Source organism: Aptenodytes forsteri, unplaced genomic scaffold, assembly GCF_000699145.1.
Source record: "Aptenodytes forsteri isolate BGI_AS27 unplaced genomic scaffold, ASM69914v1 Scaffold10, whole genome shotgun sequence".
Taxonomy (NCBI): Eukaryota; Metazoa; Chordata; class Aves; order Sphenisciformes; family Spheniscidae; genus Aptenodytes; species Aptenodytes forsteri.
The window spans coordinates 59,959-79,637 of NW_008794117.1; the positions used below are offsets into that span (position 1 = coordinate 59,959).

At 36.4% G+C, this 19,679-nt stretch overlaps 1 protein-coding gene across 2 annotated transcripts in view; it reads right to left on the reverse strand.

The window, feature by feature from the left end:
- Positions 1 to 19,679, reverse strand: part of CNST (consortin, connexin sorting protein) — a 56,678-nt gene that overhangs the window by 17,201 nt on the left and 19,798 nt on the right. For both annotated transcript variants that reach the window (XR_657392.2, XM_009275985.2), the window contains exons 4-9: positions 15,168 to 15,198; positions 12,020 to 12,106; positions 11,185 to 11,299; positions 8,604 to 8,625; positions 8,328 to 8,424; positions 1,863 to 2,734 (exon numbers count right to left, since the gene is read on the reverse strand). Coding sequence is in view for 1 of the 2 variants with exons in the window: in XM_009275985.2 (XP_009274260.1) it covers positions 1,863 to 2,734; positions 8,328 to 8,424; positions 8,604 to 8,625; positions 11,185 to 11,299; positions 12,020 to 12,106; positions 15,168 to 15,198 (1,224 nt within the window). In the remaining variant the exon portion in view is untranslated. The remainder of the gene's footprint in view (positions 1 to 1,862; positions 2,735 to 8,327; positions 8,425 to 8,603; positions 8,626 to 11,184; positions 11,300 to 12,019; positions 12,107 to 15,167; positions 15,199 to 19,679) is intronic.

Sequence of the window (19,679 nt, forward strand, 5' to 3'; positions counted from 1 at the left end):
CAAAACAGCCCCAGATGCTGTATATTACAAATTTTAATCGGTATTGAGATTAATCCTTTTTCTCTTCTCCCCGATTTAAACATCCTGCCTCACGCACAACTCAGGCCTCTTGCTAAGAACAATTCAGAAAGACTCCCACCAGTGCCAGCCAACATTATGCCTTATATAGCCAGAAAAAGTACTATGGAAGACTCAAGGTACTTTTTCCTCTCCAGAGACTCAACTGGCCATCAAAGTACTGGCAGTCCTAGCATCGGGACAGCAAACTAGAAATGAAACTAGATTCCCTGTAAAGCATCATCATTGGTCACTGGGCCAATCAATACAAGCATAATTTTTCTAACAGTATCAAGTATGCTGCTTCCTGTCCCATCCTCTAAAATGCAAATGGCACAAACAGAGCAATTTAAAAATAGTTGCTATAGGATTAATTTAGGATTTTTCTACGTGAAACAGAACAGTTCTCTCCTGTAGCTTAAAATGCTGAACTTAAGTGGGCTCAAAAGAAATCTATTCCTGAGGGATGATATTTAAATTACTCTTCTGTTATACATGTATATGGGCTTAGCACAGACTGTCAACAAAATGCTTTTTTTCAAAACCATCCTCTAAGTGAACACAAGCCAATGGATTTAGTGCAAAAGTTTGATTGCACGTATGAGCATGTATGTGGGTTTCTACATCTGCACGTTGTCAAGAGCTTGTGTACAGCTTTGTGCCTATGGCCCTCAGTCCTGGTATGTGGTATGCTTCCTGACATCCCACAGAAACACAAGGTGTTTTAAGGACAGGTCAGGATGAACGATCTTGGAAAGGAGATAAGAAGCTCTTTAGGCGAGGAGAAAAACCAAAATGCTCTGCTTCTAGCCCTGGAGATTTTGCCAAACATAACATCATCAGCATGGATCCCCAGTATTTAGTTCCCTGCTTGGCTGCTGTCCTTGAGTGATCGTGGGTTCTTGGTCTCTGTGAATTAGCTTCTGATCTATAGAGAAGTACTGTTACTTTATTGCCAAGGAATGTTGTCTTGTTAAATGCATTAAAAATAGAGATGAACTAAGAAGATACCTTTTTATAAGTCTTCCCCCTCCAGCATCTGGAATCACATCATTTCACAATAATCTCATTTTTTCATTTAAAGAAAAAACTTTTAGGGTCCCGTGGTTGCAAATGCACCAAAACCAAAAGACAAATAAAGCAAAGATGTCATCATACACTCTCCAAAAGAGTCCCAAAGCAATAAATCCATATTTTCAGAAAAGCAGTTTAGCTTATGAAGCACTCATCCTTCTTGTGGCCTATCAGCAGCGCTTCAGAAAGGTGGGTTCAGGCTTAGTTCTTTCTTAGTCGTGGATGAACAACAAAACTGCCTAAACTTGGCAAAATTAGAAGCCCATACATTCATATACAGAGTTTATTACATATGTAGTTCTCACCTCTACGGAATAGGAACAGAAAAGCAAATTTTATTCTATGAATAGAAATGAACACGTTACATCATAGGCATTATATGTAAATCTCTGACGTGAAATTGTGATTTAACAGGAGTTGTCAGGCCATCTCCTAACAGCCTCCCCCTTCAAATAAAAAAAAAAAAAAAAAAAAAAAAGGTGTTCACACTCATATGTAAAAATCAATCTAATTTTTAGAAACACAGAGCACTGCTGGTCAAGAAGGAGGCAAATAGGTAAAAAGAAACTTTTTTCTGAATTAACTCAGAACAATTAAATAAGTATAGATTTATTTTCAGATTAAAGAGAGTGATATATGAAAGAATATTTAACACATTTTGAAGCTGGCAATATCTAAAATATTTTAACTGAGATAAATATGGAAGATTTTATAGGATTCACAGTATTTACCTCAGCAATCTCTATCCTTCTTGCAAGTTCATCAAGAGAAGAAAAGCTGTCATCTAGTGACAAAGCTTCCAGTGAGTTGTAAGATGCTCGTTCAGGTAAAATATCTGGAACAGTGTCAAAGTCCTCTTCGTTTGCCAAGTTTGCAAATGATTCTTCAGTGTCTATTATGTTACCATTTAAAAATCTGAGAAATAAATCTTCTTGTTCTTCATTATTTACCTTCTCCTCCTGTCCTGCTGTTCTCTGTATTTCCTTGCATACTCGTGAATGGGCAGTACTCTCATGCTCAGACACTTTATTACACCCAGAGCATACATTTGATGCAGTTCCATCCCGTGAAGATTTTTCATCATCAGGCTGTTTCTGTTGCTGCTTTAAATCACTATTTCCAAGCTGGCCACTAGCAATTTCTGAAGAGCCAGCAGCATGTTTTGATCTGAGCAGATTTCTATCAGCTTGCACATCTTTATCAGTAGGAACCAAATCAGTAGGCATATAATCAGCATCTGTTAAAACCAAAGCATCTACCATTGGCTCAAGAGGGGGTTTCACTCCAGGCTCCCCAGCTGTGCCTTCTATTTTTTCCGCATCCTTAGAGAGCTGTCTTTCTCTCAGCTGCGAACTGGTATCTTTACCGGCATCCCCAGATGATAAACAGCCCGGAGAAGGCCTGCCCACTGTCCCTGTGGACTGGGTGTGTGGCTCCAATGTTGATTCAGCACTGCAGTGCTGCTCCTCCATGTGGTCCTTCCCTGCAGCTACCCAAAGGCTTGCTGCCTCTGTCTGTCTCTCAGTTTTGTTTTCACCTGGAGAACTAGTGCTCAGCTGTTTATCTTCTTTCTTTGGTCCAACGCCAGGACAAGTTTCAGTACCTAAGTGCAACAGGAAAAACAGTTCCAGTGTTTTTAAATGATTCAAAGCATCAGCCCAGCGGGGAAAGAGTATACTGTGATTTGATAACATTGTAACCTAATGCTTTAAAACGCACTCCCATAAAGGGCAGGTATTTTATGCTCCAGTCAGAATAGAAGTTCCGTTAGTAGTCTGAAAAGCTGACTCCTGATTCAGCAAAGTATTTGCACACATTCTTGCAGGCAAAGCACATGCTTTAGTGCCCTCCTGAAAAGAGTTACTCCCATACTTCGAGCACAATACGTATGTAAGTATCTTTCTGAACAGCCACATTTCTTCTAAAGCATATTTTATGTGAGTGCATCTCATGGGGGCCTGGATTTCAGACAAATGCGCTTCATTACAGAAAACTGTATTTTGATGCTAGTGTTATCTATCACACAGGGAGATATCTGCATTTCCTTTAAAGAAGCTGAAATCATACTAATTTAATAAATTTTAAATTCAATTCTTTTAAGTGGGTAACTAGCTCCTTTGGTTAACACTAAATTAAATATCCAATTACAATATTTTACATAACAGACTGCATAAAAAGATGTTGCTTTTTGGATACATAAGTTAGTTTACATATTAAAAAATGCAGTTGGATGCAGCTTATTTCTGTATTCACATTTACAATACAAATGAAAACTGATTTTTCTTATCTGAAATTTCAGAGAGAAACAAAGGGAATTCTACATAGCTTGTAAATTCATCTACTATTGGCATGATCTGCTGATGAAGGAGTAGATGGTTAGCCCAAGTTGTCAATAAAATTATTAGACATTAGCCATTATGAGAAGCTCAAAGCCAAATCTCCCCTTTTAGGCTTATGAAGAGAGAAAGGGGGTGTTTAGAATTAGAATACAAAAGCAAGCTAGCTATGACAGAAACTGTCTTTTATTCCATACTTTAATACAAACTAAGTTAAGACTATGTTGTAGTAGAACTACTGTTACAGTAATAGTAATAACCTCAAACAACAAATACATACCTCTAGAAAACACTCATTTGCATTTTTTGGGCATAGCAAAAAGCAGAAAGGTCTTACGAATAGATGAACAAAGAGATCAAACAATGCCCTTATTAACTATATATGTTCTCACAAGAATGACTGAAGATCTCTATGCCAATCTTATCCTTCCTCACCTCTTAAAACCTCATGTAAAATCTGAGCAGTTTCCTGAACTTGTTACGTGAAACAGGGTCACATTCGTTAGCCTTTAAAGAAATGTTTGCATTAATTCATTGTATTGAACAGTTTTATTAAATTCTAAACTATCCCCATTTTAAAGGATAATGCTACAAGGTAGCATAGAAAAAGACAGGCTTGGAAATTGAAAAAGAGAATATCCAACCATCTCAAAATGCAGAAAAAAAAAATCAGGACAACATTAACAGATAGAAAGGGTACGGGGAACCTAACTTCTGTAAAACACTGAAAGAAGAAATGGGTACAAGACAGGGTCTTTTTGAAAATTAGACACAGATGAGTAGATAGCTCAAGGGATTTGTAACGGGATACTGAGCCCTTCACATATAGGTCACAAGTTCAAACACAGCCTGGATTATTGGTACAAGATTTTGTTACCATCTGTCAATTTTTCCTAGTGGATACACCCACATTAGGACAGGCATCTTTGTTGGCAACAAAGATTAAATGGAAACGGAAATTAAATCAAATTCTCTACCATGAAAGGTGGCCCTTGAGCTCAGGGCACTATTCCTAGGAAAGTAATAAATGATCCTAGCATTGTTATCTAACTACAGACGTACAGGAACTGAGATGTAATGATCATTGTTACATTCCACCTCAAATTTTCAGCAGCTTTCAATATTTTCTTTACACATACTTCAAAACACCTGCTTGAGACAACCCCTGCCCAATCTAGGCTCAGGGCAAGTTAAGACAAATACTTGAACACTTAATTAGAAAAGATGCTTTTTCCTTCTAAGTTAAATGAAGACGTACCCACCAACGTGGCAGTAATTTTTATCTGACAGTCAGAGATATAACAAAGCGTCTACTGAAAATTTTCTAGCAACAAAAGCACTTATGGTAATTTAAGAAATGTTTTTTTCCCCCCAAACAGAGTTACTTTAAAATTGATACTTGCTTTGTTCATCACAGAAACCTGTAGCCACCACTTTTTTATCCTGTTAATCTGTCCTGGTTTCAGCTGGGATAGGGTTAATTTTCCTCCTAGTAGCTGGTACAGTGCTGTGTTTTGGATTTAGGATGAGAATAATGTTGATAGCAACAACTAACACATCGGTGTGGGGAGAGCTGCGGGGGGGGCTGCTGCTCGGGGACTGGCTGGGCATTGGTCAGCGGGTGGTCAGCAATTGCACCATACATAATTTGCTTTGTATATTGTTTTTTTTATTATTATTATTAGTACTATTTTATTTCAATTACCAAACTGTTCTTATCTCAACCCACAAGGTGGGGAGGGTGTGGGGGTGTGGAGGTATGGTGTGTGTGGCTCTCTCTCTCCCCCGCCCTTTACTCTTCTGATTCTCTCCCCCATCCCACTGGCGGGGGGGCGGGGGGGGAGTGAGCGAGCGGCTGGGTGGGGGTCAGTTGCCGGCTGGGGTTAAACCATGCCATAATCCAAGACAGCCTAGCAGAGAGAGTACTGACCTACGGCATTCTACCAGTGGAGAATTCACACTTCTCCATCTTTGTCCCTTTTCCCATTTAAAAACAAATCCCATATGACCTAAAAGAAAACAGGGTATAAGCAGTTTCTCCCCAGCTTGGAAACAGGTCTATATGTACACGCTGCAAACTTATGCTAAGGGTTTTATTAAATTAATCATTTCATTAGAAAAGGTTTCACGAAACATATGAATTTGATTATCTTTAGTTAACACTAAGGCTATTAAGGCTTTCAGTCAGAAACTGAAGAAATTAATGGATACAGGATGTATCAAATCTCACCTTTTAATATACATGCGTTATATTTATATAATAGCTTTAAGGGCCCAGTTCTCTCTGTTGGTAGACTCAAAGAGAAAATCTGCCAGAAAGGAAAGTGTAGCAGAACAGACCATTCACAACCCTTGCTCAGAAGGGCAGAAAACTAATTCAGTGACTCTCCCAGGAATCTTGACTAGCCAACTTCTTATAAAGCTGTTTCTTGGTCACTGTATCCCCAGGAGAGAGGAATCGTGAATTCTTAGGATCAACTGCCTACAGAGGCTCAAACTATGTTCCGAAATGCCTGCAATAAGTCAATGGAGTAATTTTTGCTTTAGATTAGTAAGGAAGTGTGATTTTACTTCACAGATGCTACCATAGTACAGTGCAACAATCTCTACAATGTAATATATATATCTCTCTTCGTATAAGCTAATACTTCTTTTTGATAATTGCTAGATAAATTCTTATTTTGGGCATATGAATTCATATGAACGACAGTCTTCAAACCACTTGAGAATTTCCTTTTCCTGTCTTACTGTAAGTCAGACTTCTACTACCAGCAGCTGAGTTAAGTAGTTCTCCCTGCAGATTGGCAGATATATTTCTAAGAGAAGAAAAAGTTTACATAGTTACTTCTCATTTTTCAAGACGTAGGGAAAAAACCCCACCCAAGAAACAGAAGACAAGCATTCTAAGTTTTCAATGAGAAGGCCCATGCATTTAGGCTAATGCTGAACTGGTTAGTTTAAATATTAGGAACTGTATGGTTCTTACAGTATAGGATTCTGCTGGGGTTCAAGAACAGCCCCAAATGGCCATATTGCTTCTAGTCCTGAGCTGGATCACTCAGCTACAGCTCGAATATTTTTTGCGCAGCACTGAGCGGTGTATACAAATTCAGAGTTATGGATCATCTTTGTCCAATTTCTGTATTAGTTCATACCAATGCCTTCCCTACCCAAAACCTTCTAACTGCAACTTCTAACTAACGCTCAGCCCCATGCTGCTGACTCATTGCCTCAGTGAGGGGCAGCAGTAGCTAATTGACCACGCACTGCCTTAACACATGAAGAGACCTGTCAGGGTGAGAAGTCAAGAATGTGCTAATCTTGTGAAAAGCAGCTTTTGCAAATCTTAAGCATTTAAACCTGAGTTAGGCTTGAAATATTCATATCTTTGTATTGAAAAAGTATTTAGCACTGCTGGAAAATTCTCAGCAGAACCGCTTTCTATTGGATGACATAGCTTTATTAATTTACAAACATTTCACAGGAACCCAAAGATTTTAATGACATTTTGACAAGAGTTACATTAAGAGAAAGGAATGAAAAAAAAAAAAAAAAATTTACACCATTAATTACTTCCACATTAAGTTTTAATACATCTAGATGTTGTACTACAGTATTTTAGCCTTGACACAAAATGCTCCTTACTTCAGAAGTTTCAAACGTTCAGAAATTCTGATCTCCAGAAAGCTTTTTTTCCCACTTGGAATAAAAACAATGGAAAAATTGTAAGTGCCTAATTTTTTTCCATGGGAATTTCCAACCATCTGAAAATAAAAAGCATTGGGTTCTTTTGATCTGCTTTCTGAGCTGTATAACATGTTTGTTTCGTGTTTTCAATGTTTTGTGTTTAGTTAGGTTACAAGAACAAAAGACAGAGAAAAGGCAGCATAGGGGTCACGGTAAAAGAGGATGAAGATGGGGAGGATCCACACATCTAGAGAACTGTGACCCTATATCTTCGTTAATTCCTGATTCTCCTGAACACCCTGGCTGATACACACTTGTAGGATAGTTTAGGTCGAAAGGGACCTCCTGAAGTCACTTAGGCCAACCCTCATCTTGTGAGAAATTCTAGCTGTTTTTGAGGAAAGGTACTCAGTTTAGGCCAATTTTGGCAACTGGAACATGGCAAAAAAAGAAACATTTTGCTCAAAGAGAGGAGAGATAAAGCACAGCCTGGTAGTCTACCAATGCGCTTTCCCCCTCTGTCTCCATTTTAACGATTCATTAATTTGTAAATGTTTCATAAAAACCCAATGATTCTAACAAATTACTCAAAACAGCCACTGGCCCAAGGCAGGAGGAGGAAAATGAAGCTGACATAAAAGTGTGTACTGAAAAAAATTAACTGAAGTATGTTTTTCTCTTCAAGACCTCCCAAAAGCTTCCTAATCTTCTGTTACAGAAAAATGTGTCTCAAAATCAGTATATTGCATGTAATTTAAAATAGTTACTAATACTGTTAGCTATACCAAATTGCCACAACTCAGAATATTTGTCATCAGATTGTCTACCTTATATTTTATACATACAAATTATGTATCTTATCTCTAGTTTTACACAATTTTGTAGCTTACGTAGGCTGCTATAAATGCACGCACATTTAAAAGACTTTTTTTGATGGAGGCTAGAATTACTTTAATTACAATTCTGAATATCAGTGACTAATTAAAATTGCATAGTACGTCCATTGTGCAGTTGTGAAAAAAATGAAAATTTGCACAAATGGATCAATCTGTGGGAATCCAACAAATGCTGTAGCTTCAAATGAAATCGCTTCATAGTATTTATAGGAATATGTCATTACATTATAATATTTAAAACAAACATATGCACATGTACGTACACACACACACACACCTGATTTAAAAGCATCAGCTTCTTTTTCCTTTGAATTTTTCGATTCCATTAACTGAAGCAAACAACCGCTTTCCCATGTATTTTCTGCAGTTACTAGCTGTAAAATATGAAAGTATTTCCAGTAATTTTTGGAATTAAACAGGAACACTGACTTTTTGAGACATCCAAACTTCAAACAGTTTCTATACTAAACTGGAAAGATTATATCTAATAATATTAAAAATATATTTATTAGCAATCTTTGACAAAGCAGAATTCAATTTAACAGCTGTTTACCTTATTTTTGGATGCCTGTGGCCTGCAGCAATAAAGAAAAAAAGAATAAATTAAACAACTTAGTAGCAACATTCTTCATAACAAATGTCATTGAAATCTTATAAGCCTTTGCTCTGCTATAATATTAGCACAGAACTTTTCTTACATTGCAACAGTGTCAGCATGCTAGCATACTTTCAAGCACAGAATTGTACCATATGGGAATATCATCAGAAGACCAATTAGCCCAAACATTGCTCCACCTAATTGAGAAAGCAGCCAAAAGAAAATTTACTGCAATGTATCAAGCGATCTAAATTCCTGTAAAACTTTATGCTCAGAAGGAACTGTACCAACTTTAAAAATCATGTAAGGACTCAGTATCTACTAGTATTAAAAGTAACGATCACTATAACAGGGATTGAGGAATGGAAGAAACCCCACAAAACGTATTTCCCTCTCCACAGGATGTTTATGCAGGGACATGTTTTCTGGGTACTGTAAGATGCAGCAGCTCCCACTGATTCCACTGGGATTCACAGGTGAGTCAGCACTGCTAACAGTCAGCATGGACTTTGCAAACTGTGTAGAGATTCATGCACAATGTGTTTTATCATGCACAATCTGTCTCGCAGCCTTTCATAGAGCAACGAAGATAATGTTGAGCATTTTGTTTAAAGGTACTGAAAAAAAAAAATAGAAGTAGGAGAGACAAGAGGGACAAGTACTGATGTTCCTACTCTCTAACAAAAACTTTTAAAAGTTGCATTGACTTTTAAATTTTACCATTTAAACTTCCAATACGGGACACTCAAAACTATCTTTAAAGAACAAACATGTCCAGTATGTAGCTGTAGACCTTGATTATCAGAAAAAGTTACATTACTTTCAATTACAAAAGCAAAATGCTCACATTTTCCGAGACCTGCATGTTATTCGTTAAAAATTAAAGTATAATTTTAATTACAAAATAAATTGAGATTAAAGTTTAGGAAAACAACCATATGAAACAATAAAAGCAAATAGGCTTTTGCCTAGAGAGTTTGGAAGAGTAATAATATTAAATACAGAGAACTAATCACAGCAAATGAACACAAGCCTTAATTTTTATCAAATTGCAGGGTTTCTCAGAACCGGGAATGATGTTACGTAACTGAAATTTTGTAGTTTGAAATGAGGCTGCATGGAAGAATTAGAAGGAGAAAGCAGAGTTATTGTCAACAAGGTGACAATCAAGCTGCTAATAGGGAGGTGCTGCTAGTTGCAGCATATAAATTGCAATAGACTTGAATCAATCTTTCTGTGGGCTTGCAAGGTCACGTGCAAGGAAATGTAGGCTGAGGAACCCTGCAGGCACTCAGAGTGCAATCTCTCAGTAGCAGCAGGCTGTGGGTGTAAACATGCAGCTACGGTGCTACAGCTGCCGCCTCCTCCTGTGGAAATGCCAGAGTACACTTTCCAGGGGCTCCCTCCCATACGCATTAGACTACAAATAAACAATCCCTGCCTGGGTTCTGGTAGTCAGCCTGGGTGTTTTCAAACTTCTGTATGGTCACCCAGAAGAAAAAAATGTGGAAGCCCAATCATACCCTCTATGAACAACAGGAGCATTTTGGCTTTTGTTACATCCAGACTGACTAAGCCAATGCAAATGTATTTGAAGATTTCCCTCTCCCCATCTGATTGAGAGCATCTCCCCTGCCACAGGTTGGTCTTTTCACAGCCTTTGAATGGGGTTATTTTCCTTATTATCGTTGGCTGATCATTTTTCAGTGGCAGCTGGTATAGTTTTTTCCATCTGTCCCTTAAACTCAATGTCTAGTAGGTAGGACATTCACCCATGAAATAACAGATCTTCTCCTTCCTGATGGGTACAATCCCATATCCAGAAGAGTACCCAGAAGAGTACCCTAGGCACTGTCCAAAAAAGTTTGTGATACTGTGATGCACTGATTCAGGAGGCTGATGAATCAGGCAAAGCAGGTACGAACTAAGATTTCACAACTTTTCAGAATTCTGCCACACTAGGGAACTACAGAATCACTACTTCATAATGTTTACACAACCTATATGAAACCAACAGACGATAACGAGAATGACTTAAAGCATTAGGGAATTGTCCTAAAATGTGGACAATTTGGGAATAAAATCCTATAGGGTAGATGTGAGTGCTGGAGTCTGAGATGCTGGACAATTGCATTTAAAAACAATGATTAAAACAATAGGTATTGGACACAAGCACCATCATCAGTTCTACAGTCTCTCTCTTCCTAAATTAACACTACTCAGTTTTTACTTTGGCTGACAATACTAAAACTTAAGACTCCATTTCTGGCAGACTAATGATTCGCTGAAAACAGTTCAGATCTAGTCCCTGTATGTTCCTCAAACCATATTAAAACATTGTGAAAATTGATGGCAATGGAAACATTTTTGTTACGTATCAAAAAGAACCACCGCTTTATAACCAAATTCACTGAAGTCAATGGCATGCAACTTTTATTTTGACATTGACTATTTTAAAACACCTATACTGGCACATAGACAACAGCTGCACTAACATATTAGTACTGGAAAAGTAATAATATTTTCTTATACTTACTGTTGATGCGAAGAGCAAACTCTAGTAAGCTTTTCCAGATCTCCACTGCTCAGTTCTTTAGCTGAATTCCTCAGTGTTGTAACTGGACTAGGAACTGCTGTTTTCCATTTTCTTTCTAAATTAAATCAAAATCATTTTCACCCAAAGTATTATAAAAGTAGTATTTGCTTAACATAAAACATATACGTGAAACTAATTAATGGAGAAATATTGACAACTCTTCTGTGTGTGATCTACAATCTTGTTCCAGACTATGCAAAAAAGCATTGTATTTTTTCACAACATCAGATTCACCAACCCTAAACCAGAAATAAGCTCAAAACAACTGTGGATCAATCTAAGCCTCAATTAATAGAATAAAGAATGACAAACTATTTGCACCTTTTTCAGGAAACGTGCGAGAAGAAATCTAGAGCAGGAATCATAGAATCATAGAATCATTGAGGTTGGAAAAGACCTCTAAGATCATCAAGTCCAACCGTCGACCCAACACCACCACCCACTAAACCACGTCCCTAAGCGCCTCATCTACTCGTCTTTTAAATACCTCCAGGGATGGTGACTCCACCACTTCCCTGGGCAGCCTGTTCCAATGTTTCACCACTCTTTCAGTAAAGAAATTTTTCCTGATATCCAATCTAAACCTCCCCTGGTGCAACTTGAGGCCATTTCCTCATATGGAATACTTTTCTCATAACAAGCTCAGAGAAATTCTGGTATAAATGCTGCTTTTGCTATGTAACATTTTTAAGCTGGCAAAATGTATACTCTATTATTTAGAAATACAAAATAAATTAACTCTTTCTTCTACCATATTAGTTTAGTCTGTACTTACCCCACTGCTCCTGTATGGAAGAAAGATTTGCAAGCAGCTGCTCGTGATACAGTCGTTCAAGCTGAATGAACTTCACTGCCTTCTCATCTGAATGGAAGGTTAAAGAAAAATGCATACATATACGGACATGTTATGATTTATTTATATTTGGCACCATATTTGAAAGAGCAATCATTATGTACCTGAAATTTGACATAACTGAATCAAATGAATAATGGCTAGCATCCAGATTTCTGTGCAAGGAAGAAAGTAATAGCAGACGTGAAAACAGCAAGTAAGAAGTAAAGTAAGTTGAGAAAAGTTCCAAAAAATGAAAATCCCGTCCTCTTCAGCAGTTACCTCTTCCCACATGCCTTAAGTCCAACAAAAGTTTTTCTAGAAAAGAAACGAGCAAAATGTTATTATGCTGACAACTCTTCTCAGAAAATGAAATCTCTGGGAAATGAAAAGCAAAACAATTATACAAATACCGGTATTATCTCTCAAGAAATACAATTATATGCCAATAAACATAACTAACTGAAAATACAGCTCCTTTCTACTGACCAGCTGGAGACAGTATTTAAAAAATTTCCCCAGCTCAAACTTTCAAAAAATACCCTCCACCATTTCAACCATTGTATACAACACTGTTGGATAGCTGAGTTCACCTTTTGTCTTCTTTCTAAAGATTCTTTTTACTTTTCTTCTATATGAAGAACTCTTTCCTCTCCCTTAGGGTTATCAATATATTCACAAGGTATACTGATAGTTATATATTTTGTAATAGTCAGGACAATTCTAGTTCCATCAAGCCCGAGTTGTTAGTTGTTCTGTTTAAAGCCATGTTTTGCCTGCTATTTGAAATTTAATTCTACAGTATAATGAGGATAGAAGTACAGTGAATGAGGTTCTTAGTAATATAGAAAAACTATTTTCCATTATTCACGCTAATTAAAATACTGGAGTAATTACTAAAAAAACACAACCAGTACTTGTTACTCTTGTTAGCCTCATGCAATATATACATAGCATGGCTTATGAACAACAATATTAATGGAAAGTATATTCTCTGCCTTCAAGAAATCTGTTATTAGAAACAGAATTACAGATCAGAGAGATAGCCTTAGAGGATCACAGCAACAAATCCTAAATTGTTGTTAATATGAAGTTCTACACTAGATGAATTAAAATGCCTGTCATGAATAATACAGTGCAACATGATCAAGTAAGTTCCTTTATTAACCTCAGGAAACTGATGGTTGCAAGTACAGAGGAGACATCCTTCATAAATATGTATTATATAGTGGTGTTGAATTCCGCACATCAGGTGTACATTGCATTAAAAATATTTCCTTTCATCAGCTTTAAATACAGTGCGCTTCGATTAAAGGAACTTCTATGAAAGAGAAACTGTCTTTCTATCATACTGTTGAATGCATTTTAAATTTACTGTATTTCCCCACTGCAGAGCCATAGTTTACTGCAGAATTTTTCCATGCCTTTAATTTGCGCTGTGTATTTTGGATTTTCTGATGGATGTTTTTGAATTAGGATGACCAAGACAGAAGTACTGTTTTCTAAGACAGTGATGGATATTTTATTTTATATATTGCTTTTATAATATTGCGACAGTTATTTCTCTGGTTTTGTACTACAGGATAATGTAATTTGGCTAGGTTTCAAGGATACCTTTCCAGGTTTCTTATGCTTTGTTATTTAACCATTACAATTGCCTATTTGCTGTATTTTGTTTGTAACAAATTACATAATAAAGAAATAATCTGTTGATGGATGTTTGAATTAGGATGACCAAGACAGAAGTACAGTCTTCTAAGACAGTGATGGATATTTTATTTTATGCTTTTATAATATTGCGACAGTTATTTCTCTGGTTTTGTACTACAGGATAATGTAATTTGATTTGGTTTCAAGGATACCTTTCCAGGTTTCTTATGCTTTGTTATTTAACCATTACAATTGCCTATTTGCTGTATTTTGTTTGTAACAAATTACATAATAAAGAAATAATCTGTATGCATGGATTCTGTAATTTATGACGCATCTTTGTGATTCACATATACCTTAAGGACTTACCACTCTTGCCTCTTCTTTTTATAGTCTGATCATTTTCCCCTACAGGATAATGTAATTTGGCTAGGTTTCAAGGATACCTTTCCAGGTTTCTTATGCTTTGTTATTTAACCATTACAATTGCCTATTTGCTGTATTTTGTTTGTAACAAATTACATAATAAAGAAATAATCTGTATGCATGGATTCTGTAATTTATGATGCATCTTTGTGATTCACATATACCTTAAGGACTTACCACTCTTGCCTCTTCTTTTTATAGTCTGATCATTTTCCCTTAAAAGCAAACTGAGGAAAACCCAGTCCACCTTTTCTAAAAATACAGTTCCACTTTAAGGTTTAATATGATTATTCTCTTCCACAATTACTGAAATATATCAGAGTAATTAGCAGCAGTTCAACTATTAAGACTTTTTGACCAGACTTTTTTGTATTATCTAGGAACAATTCAAAATAAACGGGACCATTGAACCAGCTGTTCCCAGAAGCAATTACCCGTATTTTCCTACGACAGTTTCTCAAACTACCTTGATACGATTTTGACTAATTAACATTTGCCAAAGAACACATTGCTATTGTTTGCAGGTTGCCGATCTCACTTAGCTCAGTGTGTTTGGTATTTTTATTCTAAGCTAGACACTTGTAGAACATATTCTAATCAACTGTTGTGATAATTTTGTTCTTACTGTAACAGTGCCCTATTTGATATAATAGAATACATACCCTATCTAGATTGGACATATTCCCAGTTACTAATACTTAGAACAGAACTTATCCTATAAAAACAGAAGTTCTTTGAAAATATTTTCTTACTTCCTTGTTTGTGCACAGCTACTAATGATTGTATCAGTACAGCTTTTGGAAGTGGATTTATTACTTAACTCATATTCCAGCTGTCTGATTAAGAAGGACTTGCTAACATATTGTATATTCACTCATGGGTAAATTATGGCTGTTCACTTCTTTCTAACCCTGACCCACAACCTATGAGTCAATGGTAAAGCATTTGTCTTTTATGTTTTATCATGCCAGGTTATTTTAATATCGCGTAACAATTTCTGCAAGTAAAAGGATACATTCCTCCTCTTGAAAATAGGTCTCAGCTATCTGCAAAAGCAAAAAGAGAAAAATTAGGATTCTGTAATTTTCATGAGAGTGGTAAGGATATAATATGAACTTTTTATCATAGTTTTAAACATCTGTTTAATTTGGGTAAAATACAAATGTTCAGACTAAATACATGTATGCTGACTCGGAAAGATGTTTAAAAAGAATATCAAATAACAAAGAAATATTAAGTCCTCTCACACGAATGGATTTGCCCAAGTATTAGTTGGGTTTTATCTTGTTACAACAACAAAAAATTATTTCAGAAACTTTTTTAATGTTCATATTAGAAAGTTTTAAAATGACCTAGAACAGAAGTACTGTGTTTACTGAGATGAGCTGAAGAGTTTGAATTCTGCTACTGACCATTGTTTCCTTATGTTTGACCAAATTAAGATAATTGCTGAGCTCTCCCGAGTATTACAGTGCAATGTGATAAAATAGAGAAATGGAGGTTTCCTGACTGATGAGAAAAGAACAATCTTTGGATAAAAGACACTAAAAGTATCACCTATCACAGCATCAGAGACATACCAATGCCCTTCCTGTTTATATCCTATTTACAATAAATAATTACAATAAATAATTACAACAAATATTTCAAATACATAGAATTTGAAATATTTACAATATGAATATTTGAAATTCACGAGATAAACGTGAAAGGACTCAAGTTCTTAATTTTTTTCTGTATTACTCCTAGTCCACCCACAGAAGCCAGACAATACCATTGCAGCAGCCTTCTGCCACCTCCTTTCCTGAAGCTGCTCTGCTGCGTTAAAAAAATTTGAAGATTCTCTGCCTCATGTGTCAGTTGACTAAGCCTAACATCTTGATATGCGAAGCTCTTCAACAATAGAGCAAGTCATGGAGTTAAGCCAGACGGCAGCTCTTTGATTTGCACTGTAGTTGTTACGACATGGAACAAATCTGCAGCTCTTCCCCCTTAGGTTGACATTTCTATAACAGAACAATTAAAATTGGATTTGTAACAAGACAGCTCTGCCAAAGACGACCATTGAAAAAAAAAACCCCCTAAAAATCACAATTCTTCAAGACTTGTTCTCTTAGATGGATGTTGAGTTAATACAGATATGTCAAAACAAAGAAATACCAGGGAGTTGACACAGAAATAAGCAAACTTTCTCTGTTGCATTTAGAGCTCAAAGTGCTAGGGAGGTTTAATGTAGAGAACAAAAATCATTCCAAAGTAGTTACTGAGGACCACGAAAATCAAACATAAGACACACTACATATAAAATACTTGAACACCTAAGTCAATCTCCAGCACTTCTAGCTTAACAAAACGTGTAAGCTGACATTAAATGCTGCTGTTTTAACCAACGGCTAGGAATTGAACAAGGGATCTCTATGCCTAAGGATTCAAGATGTCTAGCTGCAACATCTTAAAAAACAACTTCACCCTGGCTGGGTAATTTTATAACGCCTATCTTTAACAGATCACTGCAAAAAGGAACAGTAAATATATGCTCACCAAGGGTTTATACACTGAGAAGCTGTGTATACACCAAGAACACAGGCATGCAAACATAAGAGAAAATTATGTTCCGGTATACCAAGTTATTGCTGTATCAAAGCTACGTATTTCAATTGCAGACTACTGAAACAGATTTATTGTTCTCTTCCTAGTGATGCTTTTGCTTTCAACCAGCTATTTCAAAGCCAAAATTACAAGCATGGAAGTGGCAGAACTTCCAGAAGAAAAGTCGAGATGCCAGTTAGAAAAAATACTCCTTCTGTTAATCAAGTAAAGGTATCATTTTTTTGGTTTGGTGGGTTTTGTTTTGTTTTGTTTTCCCCCCAGAACTGGCATAAAGGATTATTTCTTGGACTAAAAGGGCAAAGACACCATTGTACTAGAGTCCATGCAACCAGCTCAGAGAAAGCAAGTATCCAAAAGACAGTCAGAAAATGAGCATGTTTCTAATCAGAATTTCACTTCGACTCTAAGTCGGTGGTGGGGAGTATTATAGAAAAGATAGAGCTGATACCTGGAAAGGAAAAGGTGTAACACTGTATAGAAAAGCTAACGTGGTAAGCGACACATTTTTCTTCCAATTCCTCCCTGTAGACAAATAATCTTTGAGATTTGCAACAACAACAACTTATTTGTGCTTGCTAGAAAACTGGGCAGGCTTTCCTAGAAAGCTAAGGAATACTGATGGCTTTGTAAATGCAATAAAATACAAAAAATATAAACCTCAGAAGTAAAAATAATTTGTTCCACAAAACGCTGCAGTATCAGTGACCTTTACAACCATTGAGTAATCAATCTTCAGGGACAGCGAATGTTGGCAGTCTTCCCATTTGCCATGCATGGTGTGGCAAGTGCCACGCTTGCAAAATGTGTCCAGTAATTGCAGGTACCCTGATACCTGAACATTCAGGTTGAGACACCTCATAGCCGATACTCCAATGACTTCTGTGGGAGCACACAAACATTCAGTCTCAAAATCTTTGGGGCATATCAATTTAGGCACTCATAATTTGAAGGGCTTAACAAGCGGGCACCTTTGTAAAAGTCTAAAGATGATTGCTCAAAAAAGACAGCAACTTGATAGAGGAGTCTAGATAACAAGTTGCGTATTCCTGGCTCTCAGCCTTATTACTAACCACTAGACCATTCTGAGCCCAGTATCTCCAAAAGAGAATTGGTAAGTGACTTCTAAGGTTCTTTATTTGCACATTTTGTCTGTTACCCACAGTAGTCTCCTAAGGATTTCTGGAGCTGCCAAAGCTCTGTATCTATGTTTTATATACAAGTACTTCTTAGATACTGTAACAAAAGCTAAACAAATCACATGAATCTCATTGAAGACAGGAAAAAAATTGCATCCTATTTTAATTAAAAGTTAACCTTTAGAACAGTCCCTAATATGAAATATTTAATACAGGCTTCCCAGAAACAACATGGATTGTTAATACTCCAGAACATCTGACACAGCTCTTTATTTTACACTGAATTTTATCATACAGAATAAAAAGAGAATGTGACAGAAGAGTATTTGCTAGCCTTGGCATAAAAGAAGGTTACTGGCAGGCTGTATTAGCTATCTGAAAAAAGAGACTGAAGATGACAGGTTAATTTGATGGAAAAGGAAAAAAAAAATTCTTAATAGACTCACTTTACATGAAAACATGAATGCTATCTTTAAAATCCTTTATTTCTCCCCCAGATTAAAAAGTGTGTTATGATCCTTGTAAGTTCTGTTAGCTTTCTTTCAAACACTCCATTCAAAATGCTTGATATTTCTTAGTAAAAAAGAGATGGTGTTTGATTACATTTCAGTCTGGAAGTGCAGATTCTGTTCTCAGTTCTGTCACAGTTCCTGTATGACTTTCAAGAGGTTGTTAACCTTAGGGTTTGGCTTCCTCATCTAAAAAGCAGCAAACAGATTTCACCTCCATCATGTTCGATGACACTCCTTAATGTTTGTAAAGTGTTTTGAAGTTTTTGCCCTAACTGTGACCTTTGTACTGACTCATGAGCAACCACCAAATTCGGCATAGCTAAAAGTACAAATGGTTAACCCTAATGCTGTTTCAAATAAATTAAGGAATATCAAATATCTTCACTCAAACACAGATTAAAAAAAAAAAAAATTAAAATTCTATGTCAAATGTAAATTAGCTATAATTTGCAATACTAAAGAGAAACCTCTTTCTCAAATATAATTGCTTATTTATATTGAAGATAATAAGAATGCAAGAGTTTGATCACAGTTTAGAAGTTTAAAATATCACAATCATCCAATCTTCCACAATAAAGATAATGCAACTAAGTCAAATCAGACACTGTATAGTATCTATATATATGTAGCCCATATTAGACGCTACAGCCAAACAAGAAGTCTTCTAGTCCGCTGTTAGTCTGACACAACTAAACTATAAATTAATACTGCATCAAGTCCTATCAACATATTCATCTTGCATCACAATCTCCAGAAAGAAAAACATACTGGCCAGTTAGCAAAAAAGATTGCTTTTCAAATCACACAGTATTTCCTTTGGTCTTGCAGGTATGGCAACTGTGCTATAAAAAAGTATACACTAAGAAACCTTGAATCTTAGCATTCATGCATGAAATTCATGCTAGAAAGAAGTCTGCAACATTAAAAATAATTCCTGTTTTGAAATGTTATTTAGACATCAGCTGTCTTGTATCTATACCAGTGCCTTACAAACCACACATTTAAGGTATGTTGAAGAGTGATTTTCCTAAATCTTCCTGCCAAACTAAAATTTCATCATTTGGGGAATTAGAAAACCCATTCTTAAGCATTTCCTTTAACTGCAGAATATACTTTCAAGGCAATTTATAATTTAATAGAATCATAGAATAGTTTGGGTTGGAAGGGACCTCTAAAGGTCATCTAGTCCAACCCCCCTGCCGTGGGCAGGGACATCTTCAACTAGATCAGAGCCCCGTCCAACCTGACCTTGAATGTTTCCAGGGATGG